The 20,752-nt window shown below is 45.7% G+C and overlaps 2 protein-coding genes across 2 annotated transcripts; one reads left to right on the forward strand and one right to left on the reverse strand.

Moving 5' to 3' along the window:
• Positions 1-2,746: 2,746 nt before the first annotated feature.
• Positions 2,747-16,214, forward strand: LOC135400895 (adhesion G protein-coupled receptor L1-like). Its single transcript, XM_064632889.1, has 20 exons — positions 2,747-3,320; positions 4,079-4,297; positions 4,381-4,687; positions 4,815-4,924; positions 7,411-7,499; positions 7,635-7,925; positions 8,003-8,132; positions 8,217-8,306; positions 8,415-8,547; positions 8,607-8,774; positions 8,844-8,973; positions 9,049-9,146; positions 9,212-9,317; positions 10,050-10,203; positions 10,326-10,389; positions 10,468-10,528; positions 10,601-10,686; positions 13,482-13,611; positions 14,544-14,645; positions 14,729-16,214. Exons 1-20 carry the CDS (start codon positions 3,215-3,217, stop codon positions 14,933-14,935), a joined length of 2,781 nt encoding a protein of 926 aa, XP_064488959.1. The 5' UTR covers positions 2,747-3,214; the 3' UTR covers positions 14,936-16,214.
• Positions 16,215-16,269: 55 nt separating this feature from the next.
• On the reverse strand, positions 16,270-18,686 carry LOC135400576 (uncharacterized). Its single transcript, XM_064632412.1, has 6 exons — positions 18,425-18,686; positions 17,564-17,857; positions 17,353-17,475; positions 16,942-17,090; positions 16,689-16,845; positions 16,270-16,610 (listed from the first exon to the last, which is right to left on the reverse strand). The coding sequence occupies exons 1-6, from the start codon at positions 18,684-18,686 to the stop codon at positions 16,270-16,272; spliced, it is 1,326 nt and encodes a 441-aa protein (XP_064488482.1).
• Positions 18,687-20,752: the final 2,066 nt, after the last annotated feature.

The following is a 20,752-nucleotide window of genomic DNA, read 5'->3' on the forward strand; positions in this document are numbered from 1 at the left end:
GAGAAACGTCATCATGACTTGGGTGGGCAGACTGAAACCAAAACAAATCGGAAGGTGATTGCTGGGCTCCACGAAGGGGCACTTATTCGCTGCCTCCTGTACATCTCTAACCGAGAAACGTCATCATGACGTTGGTAGACAGCCTGAAACCGAAACAAATCGGAGGGGAAGGGCTGGGTTCCACGAATGGGAACTTGTTCGCTGCCTCCTATTGAAAGAAAAGTAAGATCGAAGGTCGCGTCCCTTTCAGCGAACATCGAGACCGTGGCTTTCGTGCGCGCCTTGTTCGCCCCTATCTTCCAGCGTAGTTCAACTCTACCAAATTGATGGCGTTGTCGAACACTATGACGTCATTTGTTTACAAACAGGAAGAGGTCTATTGACGCAAACGGAAAAGCACTTCGCAATGTGTAAAGCAACTATGAAACGGTTTTCTAGTATTTTTATTTGGCAGAATATGTGTTTCTGAGCACAAGATTGAAGTTTCATCTTCCGCAAAAGAACGGTTTTCTCACGAATTTAGCACAAAGGTAGCACGCCCTACGCCGCACCACGGCATGTGGCAGAAGGATATATCATCCGTGACATCAGATGCTTCCAGGAGTGCGCGTCACGTGACATGACTCTGCGAGTCGCGTGCAGACCGAAAGAAAGGAGGCCCCTGGTTCCAAGAAGCAGGAACGTGGAGCAGAGGTCTGGAGGCGATTTCAACCGCGCGTGGTCACAAAATGGCGCACTTTAATCGGGAAAAATTTCTACGGGTGTCTCGACAGGAAGTGTGAAGGTAGACATACATCACATTTCAATACATGCAAGGTGCGACTCAACGTCATATAGCCATTACAAAACTAGGACAATAAGTACGCCTGTAGTGTTCTACCAGTTTCCCCAAATGCGATTAAGTTGCGGCTTTGGAGTGCCTCTACTGATATTTGAAGGGGTCGTCAGTAACCTTGACGACAACGCACGACGTGTAGCAGATGGCGTTTGTTTCCACAACCACTCTGCGGCTCCTCGACAACCACGTTTTCGGTTTACTTAGGGAAGCGCTGAATTGCTTGTCAGGAACAATGATTAATTCCACGTATTATGTGATAAGAGCTGCCCAGCATTGGCTCCAGATATCGTTGTATATAAGGATTGAATATAGGCACATCAGTTTTCTGCTCACTACATTTTAGCATTTCCTAGAGGATGCATGCAGGGATGTATGCAGCGGTTTATCCGGGAGGGGGGTGGGGTTCCATGGAAAGGAAGAGAGGGGGTGTCGCCAAACGTTTGGGGGGTGGGGGTGGGGGCTGTGTGTGTGTGTGTGTAGGGAATGGTCTGGATAAACCACTGGATGGATGTCGTGGGTGGATACTGCGCCTTTGCCCTTTGCAGCGGGTCATGCAGCATCTGCAGCCTTCTACCTGGGAAGCTTTTTTTTTTTTTTTTTTTTTGGAAAGGCAGAATTTGTCGCTATTTTCGCGGACTGGATTTCTAAAAGCCCACACGAAACTGTTTTGTTGTGAACGTAACATGGATATGCTATGTAGACTGAAAGCCTTGTCATGATTCCTTTCATTTAGGCTGATTTTGGTTGTGCTGCACAGTGGGCAAACGTAAGTGTAATTCCTTTTTTTACATGGTGATGACAAGATTCGCCAGTTGTTCGGAGGTTCTTGGGCATTAAACACTTGTGGATAGTTCTATTCAAGACTGGAGGATGGGACCAGGCGCAGGTGCCTGATCATGTCGTGGTTCAAGAGTGCAAGCGGCATAATGCAGAAACGAGCTTGTAGTCGTTACTGCATGTTCTGTGAACAACATGGCAACGAGTGGACAAAAATTAAACTGTTCAATTGAAACGCCATACAAAGACACTTGAAGCACACGTGAAAGTTATTCCTTCACTGTGGCGCGACATAGTAAGCAGAGCTGTATAAGCTACTCAGAAGAGTAATTTATAAGTCCCAATTACATGACTCAGAAAGTGGTTTAGTTAGAGGAAAAGGTACTGAAATCAAAATGAAATTCAATTGTTACAGTTACTCATCAAATGTAATTAAGTTACTACTCTTGAGTTACCTCTAGCGGTGTCCGCTAGCGGCCAGTCATTACAACGCCTTTCACAACATCAATAATGTTGTTCACGCCAGAAGCTCATAATCTACACCATAAACTAGACGACACAAATATTTATGTAAACAACGAAACTTGTATGCAGAAAGCAGAACGCGTGAATAGAAGCAAGAAATAAAAGGAAACTTATGAAAAAGAGAGGTTACAAATAATACACATTGCTGTACACAGTCGTCACGAGAAAAAATGAAAAATCTGATCGCAGTAGAAAAGACTTACAAAGAGACGATAGCACAGACAGAAATTTACAACAGGATCGTTTGTTAAACCACAGTGGAAAGTAACTGTCTGTTGAGTACAAGTTACACGCAAAATGTAATTAAATTACAGTTACTCATTTTTTGAAAGTATTCAGGCACAGTATTACTCTAAAAGTAATCAGTTACAGGAACTTAGTTACTTGTCATTAATTACTTCGCAGCTCTGATATACTAAGTATGTACACGCAGTGTATGCTACCTGAAAATTGTTAGTCATGAGCGGATAGACACCGAGCTCTTTCTTTCTTTCTTTCCCGCTCTCCCATTGCTTTTAAATGATGTAGGCTATAGGAAATCGCCCTCTAGATAAGAAGCGATAACGAGGGACGTGCGTAATCGCACTTTATATATGAGTGCTATAAACCTCCGTCACTGCTGGGAAAGTGCTCGGGTTCAGTGCGACAGTTTGCGCCTTCTTCCTTTCACAGGTATCGGACGAAATTATTTAAAATCAATTGCAGCCTGCTTACCTATCGCCTCGCGTTTCCTTGCCGTGGGATCCGTGTGCATAACCGCAGAGTACATCGTGACTTTGGACCAAACGGGGGGACATAAGATGGCTGCTGTTGGTGTCTTCTGGTGACTTCGCTGAATTGACCACGAAAGTCCTCAAGTGCAACTTATAGTGTGGGGACTACAAATACATGGACGAGAGCTACACATCGTGTCAAGTAGTGCCTTTCGCGTTTTCTTGAACTGTGCTCATGCATTTGAGAGGTTCCTGCGCATTACTTTGCAAGGAATACGAAGAAATAGGCTGACGCGACGTCATAGTCCAACTCGGATTGCGCATTGAATGTCCCTCTTGAGCGGTTCTTCTGACTGAAGCGATGAAAAGCGTGGAACGCAGGATTGTGTGTATTGTTATCCTGTGTTCGTCCCTGTGGAAAGCGGAGGGCCGGCACATCCGTCAAAGACAGAGGCTACTCACACCAGGTACGCAACAATAACATATACATGGGAGGTCTAGTGCAATCTGCTGACACAGGTTGTTACTTTCGCGTCCTCATAAATAGATTTAAATGTACCGTATGACATACTGATGCATTATATTTTGCGACCGTGAAGGGAAGCTCTTTTTTTCCCACCGTAGACCAATAATGTGTATAGGGTGGTTGTAAATGCCTGCAATATTTGATAGCTCGTACAATGAACGATGTGCAGTTTTCGACAGCTTTATACATAAATAATATGTAAGTAAGGATATTACTCACTTATGTGTTTACTTCGTCGTAAATGTTCTATTGCTACCTGGAGAATGGGATAAGTCGCAATGCTTGACCGCATCGCGTTGCAAAAATATTACCGTCCTCGCCCAGCAAACGTGACCTGACCTGGTAAAGTAATGGATAACATGATGTCTCCATTTTGTATTCTTTCTACCTTTTGATCCTATGTTTAATCATACTGCCTACATTCGGGCAATTGTGAGCTCAGCAGCTATTTTTCCAAGTTATCGTACTAATAGGTTTATGGATCCCTCCCCCCCACTGAAGAGTTCTTTAATGACCCCTGAAATAGCGAGATACGAAACAACCACTTGAACGTGCTTCGCAGCTCAAAAGCAATGTTCAAAATGTTGCAGTTGTCGGAAAAGCAAGACACAGTACTGGTAGTACGAAAAATGAGTAACAGCTTTAAAAAAAAAGAAAACAAACATCGTCTCTGCAAATGTACCGGCTTTCATTACACAGACGAAGAAGCTATGGCACGGCGTTTCTGGCGCTGCTGTCACCACCAGCATCGAAGCCTGACTTGCTCAGAAAACTCGTGCTACTTCTTCCTGGAAGGAGACATGACTTGGCGCGAAGCACGAAGACAATGCCAAGACACTTACGGGCGCTCTGATCTGTCCTTGTTTAATATTCTTGACCAGAACACCGTAACTAAGATGATCGCAGCGAATGCCCCTGGCAAGTATTATTCCTCTTTTTAAGTAAGGAGTAGCATTACCGTGGAGGCAGGTGCAAGAGAAATGGAGGTATATTTGCTACAGATCATCCCGAGAAGAAGCGGTACGAGGACTGGAGAGCCTGGGTTGGCTTCATGAACCCAGGCATGATTGCAGGCAACAGCACAGACTTCTTCACTGTAGGGGAGCCCGTATTTTATAACGGGAGCTCAGGATCGCCACAGCAACCAGCGTCAGGAGCTGGGCCCTTCTTCGGCTGGGTACATTTCCTCCAGAAGGGGCTGGAGTATGGCCTTGCAGGGCGGAAGGGCCGCGCGCCCGCTGCTTGCAACTTCACCATTCCAGTTGATCTGTATCGTCGCTGCTTCAGTGATGGCTATGGCTTCGCGTGGTAAGCTGTGCCTGAAATATTTTAAGAAGTGTCCGTCACTGTGGCCTCGAAGGAAGCGCTCAGAACGAAGCTTTGTTCCCCGGTAAGTGTGCTCAAGAGGGATCATATTCCTGTTTCTTTGTCTCAGTCACAGTGGAGGGAAGGATACCTGCTCGAGCACTACCTGGAACGGTCGAAGCCTCGGTTCATCACCCGTCGGTGTCGTGCAGAGGGTCGTTTGCCCGGGATCACGATTTGGTACGCTTGACGCCTTCGCCTTTATTCGCGTCGCAAACTATTGCGTCTAGCCAACTCGGTGCATGTATATCAGTGGGCAGTGTAATTGAAACTCTGGGTATAAGTAAAAGGATAATTATATAAAATATACGCACAAAAGGTAAAACTGCGGTTCGCGAACACTGCACGCCAACATGAGTCCACACGATTACACAGTTTAGGGAGTGACTTTTTCGGGTTAAACCCGATTCCGCCCGGTTATCCCCCCCCCCCCCCGAACTGACTTCCGACCAATTCGGGTTAAACCCGATTTCTCCCCGAATTCTAGTCACTATGAAATCCTCAAGCGATGTTTCCACTGAAGACGAACAAAGGTCGCCACGTGTAACACATGTAAGAACGGGTCACTTACGTTCCCAGCAGTACACCCACGTGTGTCAACACTGTCCATGCCTTCGGGGATTACCGCTGGTAGGTCACGATCCCGCAAACAAAAAACAAAAAACAGAGATTAGGGAAGGACTTAATAGACAAGAGGAGAAACAAAAACACCAGATAACACCTGAAGGCACAATTATCGCACGACTTCTCCCCGAATTACATATTTAAAAATAGCGCCCGATTTTTACCCCCCGAATCTGAGGAAGGCATTCAACCCGAAAAAGTCACTCCCTAATTACATTGTGTTAGCTTTGAATAATCCCAGTGAAACTTGTCCGGCGGTCGGGCGTTTATCTACATAATAAGCGTTCACATTTTGAGAGCAGCTGCTTGGGGAGCGTGGCTTGGTAAGAGAAAGAAAACTATTTTTGAGAATGAAAGTTATCCTCTTTTCTAAAAGACTCCACGTTATGGAGGTATACTCGGGAAAAGCATCTTGTCTGCTCAAGAAATAACTTTCTTCATCATTCTCTCATAATGCTATAGTCATATTTTAGTCAGACATGTCTCATGGAGCGGAGACCTTGGCTCAATGGACTGTATATAACGGGGACTTTCTGAAAAAGCAAATAAAATAACAGCGGGAAACCAGCATCGAGGCCAATATGTTTGTGCTGGAATGTGCAACAATGTCCACGTGTCTTCCTATAACGTGCGCTGAAGAATTTAACTGTGCGGGGGAGAGGGGAGACACACTCCCTTTCACTTCCCCCAACATGGTAACTTCCGTGGCGTCATTGCAAAAACTGAAGCAAAAACAAGTATCTAAACGCGGGCATGCCCAGTTATCCTTTATTGCACGCAGACATTCAATTAGCCAGACTTATAGAATTGACGTCATGCAACGAATGTTTTGTTTTCTCAAGAGGATACCTGTTATACACCGTACGAGATAAGATTTGACACGTGAACGCCGATTTGCATGTAGGTAGCATTCTTCTGTGTTACCGGGGTAATAAATGCCTTCCCGTCTGCCAGAATGTATGTTTCGGTTTGCCGTTCTTTGCAGCAATCGAGAGACCATCTTCGCTACGCTCGCCTGTTTCATGACTTTCATGACTTCATTCACGACTTTATTCGTGACTTCGCGACGATCGGAGAAAAAATTGCTGCACAGCACATCGTAGTTGGTGCATGACATCCACCGTATACCTGCCAGAAACTTTGTTTCTTCCTCTTGTGACGAATTATGCCCCAAAGGAGAGAGAGATCAAACCGAAGCAGGACCGTGGAAAGGAGGTAGCAGAAATTTCTCCCTCCCAAGTCCACCACGGTGACGTCACTCTGCTTGGAGCCGGACAAGCAGGAAACCACACCGGTCGCAGCCGCTGTGTTACATTCCCGAAACAACATTATTTACCTACTATTGACACAAGATTCGGTATCAGAATACTCAGACACAGACGAAAGGAACAGCGGTCATCCGCTTTCCTGAGAGTTTGATCTCCATATTTTTGCATTTATCGGATAGGTGCCATTAAACATACTAGAAAATACCGTGACTGGTAATGTACACCTCATTGCTTTGTCGTTTGACGTACGCGAGACGTTTAGTCGGCTTCGGAGAGTCAGGAAACAGTGCAGGAATTGTGTGATTAATGCACGGTGACGTTAGCCGAGCAGAGAAAGAAAGAAGAAGCACTTCCGTGGACGCTGGCTGATCGCAGAGCCAGGCTTTCTCAAATTTCAAAAAATCGTTTTTATGATTCCCGCTTTGTTTTCAACTGAGATATTTCACAACTATGTTCTGTTCCTGTAAATGACTGTAGGAGTACCACAAGCATGATATCCATCTGGTCTCGAAGTTTCCCACGTGGCGCCTTTTCGCGGCGTCAAAACGCTTACTTTCTTACGGAAGCAGCAAAACGAAGGAAAATACTGCGGACATAGGGCGACCATTAACACGAAATTGTGTCACGTATTTAGTGAATACATACATAAATGACGTACGAAAAGAAAAGAGAAAAAGACATGGATAGAAAAAATAGAAAGGTAGAAGAAAACACAGAGAAAAAGAGATGAGAAACTTACATCAATTTAATTTGTACCTATCGTTCTGTACTCAGAGGAATATTATGAGTGCTACCCCGATAATACCTGGAGAAGACTAAATGGGTCCTGCTACGAAGAGTGGGCCGCAGACATTCTGGATGATGTGAGTTATTTCACATTGTTCTTCACGGAGGTACTACAAGCAACTCCGCGGTTTGCTGACAGAATCGTGCTACCCTTCTTTTAATGTTGATGGGACATATTGACAGCTGTTCCTTTTTCCTGTGCTGTACTGCAGTTGTACGACGATTCAGGCGACGTTCTGTCGCTGGCGTCGGACATGTACGATTACGTTGCTGCAACACGCGAAACCTACAGGAAACGCGAGACCCCTGGCCAAGGACCAAAAGACGTGCCATTCTCGCTGGGAAAAGTCATCGACATCGTCCACAGCATCGTAGACCTGGGAGACAAGCAGGCCGCCAATCACACGCCTGTGGAGAGTTTCAACTTCACACAGCACGTGATTTCCACGCTGAGTTTGATGGTCGACAGTGATCAAAACTGGGAATGGCAGAATGTTACTAAGGTACAGACATTAGACAAGGCAGGTACTCACAAATCAAGTCCTTGCTATTCTCAAGTCGATGTCTCATTGTGCTATAGGACGAACAGTCGTATCTCGCCAGTAAAATCATTGTAGAAGCTGAGAAGACAGGCCGACTGCTGGCATGCAGTCAGGTGGACGATTCAATGAACAACGCAACCAGAACGCTTATTCGGCGAGAAAATATTGGTGAGTAAGAAATTTCCTGTTTGCTTCGGCACGCATATGGACGTCCTGAAGCTCACGCAGAGCCGTTCATGTCTTCATTCACAGAACTCCAGGTATTTCCTCTCACGAAGGCGGAGACTGTCGTCTGTTTTCCATCTTGCGATTCAGATGAATCCAGCTCTATCCGAATTAACGGTGAGCGTACTGTTGCTAGCACAGTCTCCTCTGGGCTCATTAAGCGTTACTTCTCGTTGTTGTCTGTGGTTGTACGATGTCACGAATCCTTTTTTTGTGTCCTCGAAGGTGAACTGCCAATGGAAGATCTTCCAGAAGTATGCAACAAGCCAGCGTATGTTGGCGTCGCTCTTCTGTACAGGAATCTGGGCAATCGCCTCCTCCGAAGCCGTTACTCGGAGCAAGAATTACTTGAAGACAGGTATATCGGGACGATGTTCGAAAATCGGAGTCGTGACGGGAATACCTGTCACTGTGCAGGAAAGAGCACGATCTGAGCCACGCTGTAGTCAACTCTGAAGTAGCTGGCTTCTCTCTCGGGGCGTTTAACACGTCTATTCCGTTCGAGGACAAAGTGGTGGTGGTCACGTTGAAGCACATAAACGCTACCACTAAAAGCCCTACGTGTGCTTTTTGGAATTTTAGCAAGTAAGTTTGTGCCGCGTACGGCACGCGTGCTATCGGTTCCAAACGTTGCCTTTCTGAAACGGTACCAAGGCTCGGAGGAATGGGTCAATGGGACACCAGTGGATGCGAAGTGGATGCCGCGACTTCGACTCCTCTACAGACGACGTGCAGATGCGATCATCTCACGAACTTCGCTGTTCTAGTTGATATGACGGGCGAAGTAAGTCATAGGTCTTCCGAATATCAGGATACAGGTCATTGCTGTGTTTACACAATGGATTCACTTCTTTCTCAGGTGGAAGACACTCCAGTCATGACAGTACTGACTGTAGTCTGCTGTGTCCTCTCCATAGTGTGTTTGACCATTACAATGGCGTGCCTAATATGTGTCAGGTATCAGTTCTGTCGTTTTTTTTAAACTTGGTTTTATTAAATTGAGTGCTCGTTATTACTTGCAGAGCGTTACGATGTCGACGGAGCGTTATCGCGTGCAACGTGAGCTTCTGTCTAATTGTGTCGAACTTCATCATACTCACGGGATTCAAGATGACGCAGACTTTTGGTGTAAGGCCCACTTTCTGGCTGGTGTCGATGCACATTATCTTTTACGATTATTACGCCGGGTCCTTATACAGTGTGTCAAACCGACGCAAAATAATAGGAAGTTTTAGTAGGCGAGAATCACTCTACGAAAGTTGTATGACTGTCATATGAAATGCCGATAAACCTGCCAGTTCAAAGGAATAGGACGATTGGCTTATCATCTTTTCGGAAGTGTTATTGTGAGCACCTTTACTAAGACTCGATACGGAAGTATCTAGCTTTCTAGCTTCTCTCTTCCTCCCCCATCGTATACTGTGGTAAGGGAAAAAAACTTCAAGTTATTATAAAAGCAACTCAGTCCAGTGTGATTTATTGTCTGGACTTAAATATACAAACAAACAAAAGTCCTGGAGGCATTATCAGAAGTAAAGACATGACCAAAGCACCAGATTCAAGCCTGGGACCGAAAGCTTTGGAAACCCACAAACTTAATTTATGAAATGCGTTACAATGGAGTGAGTTTTTATCTGTGATTTTAAGGTGAAGCGTAGTTCCTGTGGGTATTTTTTGGGCACACCGATTTCTATGTTTGGCTCGGTTCTCGAGCTGGCTCCCGCAGATCCCGTACACGGTGCCCAGAATCGTATTTCATAAAGCGCTACTTCACACCACGTGTATATCCGCCAACACGCCTACTTTTTCTTCTTGTTAAATGAACACAAGACAAATTGCGTGTTTAAATCATGCGTGCAGATTGAATGTCTTGTCACCCGAAGCGTCCTACTGTACGCCCTGTTAGCGGCCTTCATGTGGATGCTTTTGGAAGGTTACCATCTTTACCGCATGCTTGTGATCGTCTTCAACCACAACAGCATTTCTCTTCGATGGTTCTACGCATTCGGCTACGGTATGCTTTTACTTCTTTTGCCACTTTCACTCACTCGTCCATTGACTCAGGGTTTCAGTGGTCCGGATATTGCGAAAAAATGAGTAACGACTACTACACGTTACACGTGTCGTCTCCCACAGGAATTCCCGTAGCAATCACGGCGGCTGCTGCTTGCTTGACACGAAACCGTTTCAGAGATAACTTGTAAGGCAAATACACTATAACCAAGACTTTGTCACGACTTCGCGTATTTCGAACTCATGTATTCTCTGGCACACGCAGCTGCTGGTTCGCTTCGGAAGACATCTTCTACTTTTGCGGGCCGATGATCGCTGTCATCGTTGTAAGTTCTGTTGTGCTATGAGTGTTCATTTGGTGCCTCCTATATCGTACTTTATTGCGGTCTTCGTTTCAGGTAAACATAGTTGTCCTGACTGTAGCCCTGTCTACGGCGTCCAGCGTAAAGGTGAAAAAGAAACTACGAAGATCAGAAAGCATCGCGTAAGTGTTGCCTATCACGGTATCGTTGCAATAGACCTCTCTCCATGTTTGTTAACAAATGACGTCATAGTGTTCGACAGCGCCACCAATTTGGTAGAGTTGAACTACACCCGAAGCTAGGGGCGAACAAGGTCGCGCCCGAAAGCCACGGTCTAGAGGGGATTACGATGGTCCCTGAAAGGGACGCCGCCTTCAGTCCTACTTTTCCTTTAATAGGAGGCAGCGAATAATTGAGTGCCCATTCGTGGAACCCAGTAGTTCCAGTGGGTATTTTTTGGGCACATCGATTTCTATGTTTGGCTCGGTTCTCGAGCTGGCTCCCGCAGATCCCGAACACGGTGCCCAGAATCGTTCCGCTCTTCCGTTCGAAAGCTCTTTCGATTTGTTTCGGTGTCAGCCAACGTCATGATGACGTTTCTCGGGTATAGAGGCCTATTGAACGTGAAAAAAAAGAAAAGAAAAGAAACGCTAGCTTTCTTTTGGTATTCATCCGCAGGTATATATGTTAGCATGAATTAGCTAACCGCGGCAAAGTTACAGAAACCAGAGGCATGGCCAAGCGTGTAATAGCATCCGCTCGTTGAAGTCGTGCTGAAGACTGGGAGGTGGTGGGTTCGAATCCCACCACCGGCTGTGCTGTCTGAGGTTTTCCCTGGGTTTTCCGGTAGGCTTTCAAGATGAATGTCGGCACAGTTTCCCGTGAAGCCGGTTCAGGACGCATACTAATCCCCCTGTCCCCCGCTCCTTCCTGCTGTCCTCTCTCTGTCTCTACATCTGACCACGTTTTTACGCCGCTCACAGACACGGTCGCTTCGCGGCGCTATCACGGATTTTAAAATAGTTACATAATCAATTGATTGAATTAGTCATAACAACCTACTTGCTGGTTTGCTGACCTTGCATATTCTTGAAGAAACATTCTCAACTGCGTAATAGAGAGGGATTCCTCCGGCGCAGCAACATACGTTGAGTTGTATGGAACACACTTTGCTCTGCCTTCCAGCAAGCACTTGACCGAATTTCTCCATACTGGTCTCTTTTGATAGCTTATCAAATTCCACATCGAACGTACGTAATGCCTTACGTTTTACCTGATTTATATTCCTAGACGCGTTATGGAAGCAAAGAAAAATTACCATGTCTTCAACTCAAGTTGAGAAGCACCGAGAAAACGACGGCAAGCTGGTAAACATTCATGCTTGAAAACAACCTTGAGCCTGAGGAGGCAAAAAAAGGGGCAACACGACACACGGGCTCAATCTCTGATTTGCTGTTTAGCAACACAAGATTGATCAACCACCTGTCATAGATTATCGCTTTCATTCAAAGTTCATTCTTTTTCCGGGTTTATACAATTACAAAGATAGGTAACTAACAGGCAAGTATGGGAAAAGTCTAGCACACGCAAGTGAATAAGAAAAGTATTTAAAGAGATTGAAACATTTAAATAATTTATTATACTAAAGAGCAAGCTTTCGGACGGAGTCCGTCCTTCATCAGGTGCGATACATTGAGCACTTGGCAGAGATATTTATACTAATGTGCATCAGAGTATAAATAAATAGTTAGTATAAATATGTCTACCAAGTGGGGGTGTGGGGGTATGTTTATTAAGAACAAAAAGGAAAGGTCAGCCAGACGGAGGTCGGCTTGCTATTCCAAAAAAAGAGGGAAAGAAGAGAAAATGAGAAGAAAAAGAAGAAAAGAACAACCAAGTGTTCAATGTATAGCACCCGATGAAGGACGGACTCTGTCAGAAAGCTCGTTCTTTAGTATAACAAATTATTTAAATGTTTCAATATCTTTCAATACTTTTCTTACAAAGGTAGGTACGTGAGTAGGAGGGACATCTTATTAGGGGTTGTTGGAGGTCCATAAATGGTATGGGTCGTGTACATTCGTATAAAACCATATCAGATTTTGGGTGGTATTTTAAAGTCTGTTGGGGGTGTGCGGAGACCTGGAAAAGCCTTTGTGAAGCTAAGAATGTGACGCAAGACGGACAGCTGAGCGCAGTCTTCTGCTGGCACCCTGTTGAGTTTTTGCCTGCTCGAAACAAAGCATGTCGCCTATGCAAATAATATCCCTGCATGAATAAGAATTTGTATGTTTATTGAATTCCAGTTGTTGTGTCCGAACGTACAGGTCTCTTGGTGCTATACGTTAATGATACGATCCGTTGTCCCATGACCTCGATGTACTGCTACATGTTCACGGGCGTCGCCATCAGTACTGTCAGGTGGATGGAACACGTATAGTCTCTTTGTCTCTTTTATTTAGAACAATTTTATTATAGTAACTGGTACTGGTCTGATGCTGTACAGAATGTGAGCTCTACGAAACGGAGAGGCGGCAACTCTGTGCTCACTTGAGAACTGCTAACAGACATACATTCAACCTGCTGTCAGAAAACGTGCAACACCGTCGATGTCTTCTAATGTCCTTGGAGTCCATCTTGTCTACCAGTTCGCTCCAGACGCTGTAGTGTCATGCTCTATATCCCATTGGTGCTTCTTTCGTGTGTGTGTTTCCTTCATCTTCCTTTTGAGGGGCGTAGCGCAGCCAGGGGAGGACAGGGGGAGGGGGATATATTTATTATGAAAAAAAAAATAAAGAAAAGACCAGTGCCAGTGGAGGAGAGCTCAATTGTTGTGCTTGTACATAACTTCAACTTCATTCTCATATCTCTACATCTAATGTTTCGCGTATAATGGGGTAGTGCTCTCCGGCGGTGAATCACCCCATGCCCTAGTCAACATTAATGTGTTGTTGATGCTGTATCACCCTTATTGTAGCACGTGGCTGAAGGGATCAGCGTCCCTTGTCTTCCTGTTGGGCATCACGTGGGTGCTTGGTCTTCCGTTATTAGCAGGAAGGGCGGTTCCTTACATGGAGTATGTTTTCACTGTCGTCAACGGATCACAGGTGAGATACGCTGTATCTCGACAGCGTGAAAGTATCATATAATCACCCTTGAAGTATCAGTGCTGTTAACTTATACATACCTTTCCGGTTTTCCGGTATATGCACAGAACTAGAACTAGTCCGTGCACCGTACGTAGTCTGCAGAACGCAGTCCGTGTCCGCCCGTCACCTTGTGTTGTAAATTTTTTGCACTCGTTTTTCCTCCGAAGTGTAGGCCTTTTGCGGCAAATGACTCATGAGTGGAGGACCCTTCAGGAAATTCTGATTTTCAAGCAATGCAAGGTGCCTATTGTTTCTAGACAATAGAATCGCTATATGGGATTATTTTGCGAGGTAGTTATTTACATAGTTACATGTAGTTACCGCATTACCATATAGTTACCATAAGTTAACGCCCATGGCGGAGGAAGGTCAACCTCAGAAATACTGCGAATCTTACGCTAATCGCATTTGTGCACATGGCGCATCTGTGCTTGCTGGCGGTTCAGAAGACCGCGAAGCGGGAACACGCGGTTCAACAAGATAATAACCGACGACCAGACATGCGCACGACCGTGAGGCCATCTCGCGAGTCGAATGCTCGTGAAGACATAAGGCCTCGAAGCGTTCGAAGGCTGTGATGCCACGCCATGATTAGAAGTAGAAGGCATGTAAGGATTAGAGGAACTGCGAAGCTCTGAAGCCATGCATGAGTTGAAGGCGCGTAAATGGCAGTGAGCGTCGACGGATTGCAGGGTGGAACAAGTGTTCGGAATGGTGGTGGTGGTGGCGGTGCTAATGAAAGAGCTCGTCGTTGTCGATCTCACAATGGTGGGACCTGTCAAGGCAATGTCGTAAGGGCCAATGAAGGGCCGCGTGTCGTGTTCCGTGGCTACATGGTCAGGATGTAGCGGAGTTCACCAGGTACATGCCTATCTTTCTTTTTTTTTCAGGGTGTTACAATGTTCCTCTTCCACATTGCGTGCAATGAGAAAGCGCGTGTTACCATCCTGAAGGCTCTGCGCAACCACGCTTTCTGTGGAACGCTCGTTCAGGTAGGTACCAAATGTGCCTCAGTAAATAACGCTGTATGCCTAATGCTATATAATCGCTCCTAACGTTCGACTTAACGTTACAGATGAAGAAGGGAGCCCAGAAGCGTGGCTTCAAGGGCTCTCTGAGCTTTGGAAGTCAATCGTCTACCAATTCAACGCAGCTGAACAGCGTCCTCTCCGAAACTGCGGACGTGCCGCTGCGGGAAGTTGCCGCTGACACAACCTGTACGCGCTACTCTGAACGTTTCGGCAAGAAGAAAGGGGGTTTAGCTCCCACAGATCGACACTGAACTGACAGCCTTTACGGTTAATCGCTTCAGCTTTCGACAGACTTTCTTTTCAAGGGACATGTGCCCCACGACCCATGAGACATATATGTACATGATCTGCTTGTCTCCCTTCTACGGCTCTGTACGAGGATATCTACAGGCATCTGGTCGCCTCGTACATCACCAGATTTATGTGTACTTGACAGTGTGCAGGAATGGTGCAGATGTATTGGCGGCGTATAGTTAACAACTTATTGCTTGTAAACCCAGTACAACAAGTTATACGTGTGACAGAGAGCGCTAAATATTTTTGATTTGCAACTCAAATTGGGCTATAAGACAGAGGACAGAGACGGCTAGGGGAAACGTCTGGTGGGAAATAATCCCCGATTTGTCACGAAACAGAGACCTATGTTAAAACGGCGATAAAACCTGAGACAAGGAACAGAAAATAACACGACACGTTCTCGTGTTGTAACACCCTGCCTCACGTCGTGTCATGTTTTTATTTTCTGTTCCTTGTCTCAGGTTTTATCTTCGTTTTACAATGTACCAGCTCGCCTGCATCCTTGCACATCTACCAGAGATCTATGTTCCCGACTGGCTTGCTGCTCATGATTGCTACGTAAACGACACGTCGCCGACTTTTAGACCCAGTGTTATGCGCCTGCAATGTAGTTTTGCCACCACACTTGACGCGCAATGTGCAGTTGGTGGCGACATCGACACAGTGTTGCCCGTAATTTTCCATTTTAAACTATAAGCGCAATTGGGACGTAAGAGTAGGGCTCAGGCTATCGAATAAATAAGAGCAGCTACTGCTTTATTAATTACCTATAATGAATTATGTATTGAGGACCTCTTTGTATTAATAATGTAATATTCGTATTGCCCAGAAGGATAGAGAATGCAGCAAGCACACTGGCACTCTTGAAGACTGTTCTGTGTCCCCTAGGTTTTATTAATCATATGAATGTTATTGTAGTGCATGTTTTTAATTTTAGCAGTGCTCTGCACAGCCAATTACGTCAGCCAATTACAATTTTTTATCAGATACGGCCCTAGTACCATTAATTACAGACATCATTAATTAGTAATATGAGATTTACACCATCAGAAACGAGTGAAAATAAAAACCCTGAAGTCCTTACTGCACGAGATGACTTGTCGCAACACGATCCCTATATATAAGCTCTACTAGAAGTCACTCCCTTCACCAAAATGAATACAGAGAAGCGTGTCACGATGAGAATAATTAGCACATTTATTACACTGTAGCAAAATAAATTAGAAATATACACCGAGCGTTCAGAAATTACATACACGACAATTCGACTTTCCACGAGAAAGTCAGATTACACTGCGCATGGCACCTGGCTGTAACGTAGGCTGAACCCTCCAGCCCTGCATCCAATGTCCGGAATAACGTCATCAACCTGCCTAAATTCAGCACGGAGCTGAGGTTCATCTTCAATGACGTTAACGGCGGGTTCGTCAGTGACGACTTCGGCATCCACTGCGTTTGCGGTATCTGGGGCGGCGGGACCTGTGGCGTCGGCTCCAAGAGGGATGGCGGTTACCGCCGGTGCCTGTGGACCGGGCGCGAAAAGCCCACCATCGTCCCTACGACAAGGGCAGTCCTGAAAGCCGATCCTGGACGAGGTGATGAAAGACACATGGAAGGGCCCGAGGTCCGCTAAAAGAAACCGCGAAATATTTACATGTGCATCCAACACAAGGCGCAAAAAAGTAATAATGGCGAAAAGCTACTAACAGGCAATAGTGCCCAGCCTGGTGCCACAGAAACGATCGCCCACGTTGCCAGACGCAACAGGGCCACTGGATCCAGTGGGGACGAGCAGGTAAGCATCGCGGCACTGGCGATCTAACATTGGGCTCAGGGAGAAGCCGGCGGCGGCGTCTTCACGGTACTGGGAATGAAGATGGTAGAATTAGTGAGACCATGGATGAAATGAATGAGTGAAACATGAATTGGTCGTAAATGTGAAAACTCGAATGCTGCCTACCACAACAGAGCAGAAACCTAGTTGCCTCCTGATACATATGGTGTAGTGTAGATTGGCGAAGTAGTGGAATCCTGTAGGACGACGTACGAAGTTGAAGCTTGTAATGACGTCAGAGGCCTTGGTATGGTACTGCAGGCAGCCATCGGGCGCTGCAAAGTCATTGTGAAGTGCAGATTAGTGTCGTTCACATTAGCCTGATAGGTTGACCGACTAATACGGTTAATGAGTGTCTGATATGATCGCTTTCCATCGGCTGCGCTATCTGGGGTTACCCTTTACCCTTCCCCTTACGGCAAATGGCGGCATAGTTCCCTGTGAAGTCGGCCCAGGACGTACGAACCCAGAGCAACATGCCACTACACTGGCATTAGCCCCAACGCCAACGAACATTAGCGCTACAGAAAAACGCACCAAGAGTTGGGCTCCAGCAGGAGATCTGTGTGATGCGAATGCTCCAGCGGCGGCTGAACTGCTTCTGCGGCGACATTTGAATGGCGAGAAGAGCTTGAGCAGTCAAGGAAACGTCCACGTACACTGGATTTCGAAGATTAGAAAGATTAGTACTGAAATACAAAGCAATGGGGGGGGGGGGGGGGCATTAAAAGAAAAGGAAATTACTCACTATGTTGTCCAGCATTGTGGCCGCACAGCACGGGCATCGACGCTCCTCCAACACCTGAGGTAACGGTAAAGGCATCGTCGAGACAGTAGCCCGCCTTGGGTCCACAGGTTTGGGGCGGCCCAAGAATGAAGTCCTGGAAGTCGATTCTCAGCTGGCAGACTTCTGGCTTGGCCTTGATGGTAATCTGGCACTGGCCGAACTGCACTCGATCGTTGGGGTACTCTGCGTTCTGAAATACGACGTCGTCCTCGCCTACAGTAGCACCACAGGTGACAACCGTACGTTTCGGTGTTCCTGCGAAAACAAAATAAGGAGATTAATAATAAAATACGTACACGCAGTATTTCAACAAAGCACGTTTAGCAAAGTTTGCAGTTGATGTTTTAGGAATCGTTCTGTGGCATTTTGTTTACGTTAGTCCCGAGCGCTCGGGGGGATTTATTGGCAGAAAAAAAAAAAGGCATGAAAGATAAAAGGGAAATGCCAGCCATGCAGCACGCCGGCTTGCTATTCCCTAAAAAATTAAAAACAATAAGAAATAAATAAAAATAAAGTAATAAATAAATATAACTTGTGTTGGTACTTGGGCTTGTTATGTTGTGTATGGGTCAACAAAGAAACCACATTCTTGGGACGTAAACCAGCAGACATACTCCTCGCCGGTTTTCCCACCACGAGTAAAACAACTAAGTCCGCCAACTAACATTTTCCCTATTTTTAGGAGTGGAACAGTCTACTGTCGACATTGATAAATGAAGGAAATACTTTAACAAAGCAAAAACGGAGTCATATCTAGTCTACATGAAAACTGCACACTGAATGATTGAAATTTAGTGATAATTTGAACGAGTGGAAGCTTACGAATGCAGCACACTGAGACTTGGTCAGAGCAGGCGCCGAAAGAAATTCCGGCTTCACGATCACAGGTCTCGCTGCGAACGCAGACGCCGCGTTCTCCGGTCGATGTCACGCAGACGGGCCTGCTCCCCGTGGCTGTTTGCAAAGTTTGGGCCACATTGTTCAGGACAAGCTGTGGCAGGGCCAGCGAGGAGCCGAACACTGTAATACGAACAGGAAAGGAACTGTGTGTCAGAGCAGGTACACTGAAGGCGACAAACAACATGTCCGTGTCGCATCTCCAGGGACATTATAAATATTGATCCGAATCTCTTGTTGAAAAACTTACAGTTGATGGCTGGCTGTTGACGAAGCATCGCTGTCTCATTGCCTCTTGGTGGCATCGCAAAGGCAGCGTTCAAGAACAGGAAAAAAGCAGAAACCGCGATGGACGTCTGCATCTGAGAAAAAATAACGAAGGAACTTGTTAATCTAGGAGTATCAAAGTAAAGCCGAAGTTACTCTTGCCAATTGCAAAAATCACAGCATCACGAAACACGTAGTGCAGAAATGACAGTCCTACCTTGCTCTGGTACCAACTTGCTGCTGTGGTCGCGCTGACAATGTCTTTCGCTGGCATCTGCTAGCTGCCTAAATAGCAACCGCTATGCGGGAATGGGCGCTGCAGTCGCTACCATTGGGGACAATAGTCTTTTCACAGAATAAGGGTTTGGTTTGAAAAAAAGGAAGGGAAGCATGGTGAACGGAATAAGGAGAGTAATAACCCCTTCTGAGCTCTGCACTCGTCAACCTCAATATCCTAGTGGACCTCGCGCTCCTATCTTCCCTTCTTTCTTCTATTTTTCATTGTTCACGTGTTGCTTTTGGAAGAGGGGATTTTCAGTTTGACGTGCATGAATAGCCATATGGCGTTAGCAATGGGTCACGCTCCTGTTCGCGATATCAAAAATGGAACAGGGATTATGTTTTCAGCTTGCAGTGTAACATATGGAAAAAACCTTTGACTAAACATTATTCTGTGAAACTTCAGTCCATGCGGGAATTTTCTTACTGGACTACGATGGCAAAAACAAGTGTTTCACTAAAACGACAAAAATAAATAAGGGTTCGCCCATTTAATAAAACACCGTTTGATCGAACTCCGCATTGCATATAAAAAGGGGAGAATCCAGCGATCCGGTGAAGGTATCAGAACAGGCTGTCCCCACCTTCCCCCTACAATAACCCCCCTCTCCCCGGTGAAGCTCTTGAAACAAAGTCACCTAGACATCCTTCCCAGCTTGCGGTGCTCACTTTTTCATTAATTTTGAATTATAAAAATTGACTGGCTGGTCAAAATTGTGAAACGTGGTGTACACCTCGTGAACAAACTGGAGCAGTTTTTGCTTTGAAACAACTGCACACCAGAACAGCACAGCAGAACAGGCATCGCAATAGGGTATCCGAAAAGAATGTACCCGGGGGTATGCTAGAGACGTGAAATAACTAAGGTTTGGCTGACGTAATGGTTGGTCAACTCAAAGGGGAAAAAAAAAAACGTGGTGAGGTTGATTCGTGTTAAATGTCTTGCAAGCTCGGCGGTAAAATCATGTGCTATTTATGCATTTACGCGTTATCGGGTTAATATAAAGAGTTTTTAGTTTTTAAAAGTTTTTAGGGAATCGGACATTTCAGTGCAGCACGTTGGGCTGCGCGGAAGGTTAGGTGAGGTCTAGGACATTTCGGTGCAGGACATTTCGATGAGAACGTTTCGGTGCACGGACATTTCGGAGCACGGACATTCTGGTGCAAAACGTTGCTGAGGGGTCCGGCAAAAATGGTCCCGGGAATGGTTGTCACAATGTCGACATATCGTAATAAAACAAAGGGAAGAGGGCGGTTGGCATCGGAAGTAGTGTTGTCAAGAAATTCGGTCTACATAGAGAAGAACGTGCTTTATGTATTTTTTGCGCACTCTTAAAGATTTAAGACCTGATCTGCATGTGTTCGTGGTCTGGGGATCCGGACAAAATGTCCCCGGACGAAATGTCCCCGGACAAAATGTCCCCAGATGCCGTCCGGTTGCACAGCCGTTGATACCTAAAATGTGACAAATGTTATTCATGCTATCATGTGCAGGGTTGATTGATTTAAATCAGCCAGATTTAAATCACCGATTTTAATCGCGATTTAAGTCATGAATATTAATCAAGATTTAAATCACCTCCCTTATGTTATGTTTGAATTCGAATAGTAAATTAAAACTGGAGACGCTGGGGAAGATGAGACTGAGCCTGGAAATGAACCACAGCCTGAAATATATTATACTTCAGTGACTTTTAGCGCAAACAG

Source organism: Ornithodoros turicata, chromosome 7 (assembly GCF_037126465.1).
Source record: "Ornithodoros turicata isolate Travis chromosome 7, ASM3712646v1, whole genome shotgun sequence".
NCBI lineage: Eukaryota > Metazoa > Arthropoda > Arachnida > Ixodida > Argasidae > Ornithodoros > Ornithodoros turicata.

What these genes read in the sequence shown, in the direction of transcription:
- LOC135400895 (XM_064632889.1), top strand. Translation starts at nt 3,215, where the DNA reads ATGAAAAGCGTGGAACGCAGGATTGTGTGTATTGTTATCCTGTGTTCG. An exon ending in TTGCCCGGGATCACGATTTG is followed by an intron (nt 4,925 to 7,410) that starts GTACGCTTGACG and finishes TTCTGTACTCAG; the next exon opens with AGGAATATTATGAGTGCTAC. An exon ending in AATGGCAGAATGTTACTAAG is followed by an intron (nt 7,926 to 8,002) that starts GTACAGACATTA and finishes ATTGTGCTATAG; the next exon opens with GACGAACAGTCGTATCTCGC.
- LOC135400576 (XM_064632412.1), bottom strand. Translation starts at nt 18,686, where the DNA reads ATGTTGTTTGTCGCCTTCAGTGTACCTGCTCTGACACACAGTTCCTTT. An exon ending in CTGCTGGAGCCCAACTCTTG is followed by an intron (nt 17,091 to 17,352) that starts GTGCGTTTTTCT and finishes ATGACTTTGCAG; the next exon opens with CGCCCGATGGCTGCCTGCAG. An exon ending in CAGGCTGGGCACTATTGCCT is followed by an intron (nt 16,611 to 16,688) that starts GTTAGTAGCTTT and finishes GGTTTCTTTTAG; the next exon opens with CGGACCTCGGGCCCTTCCAT.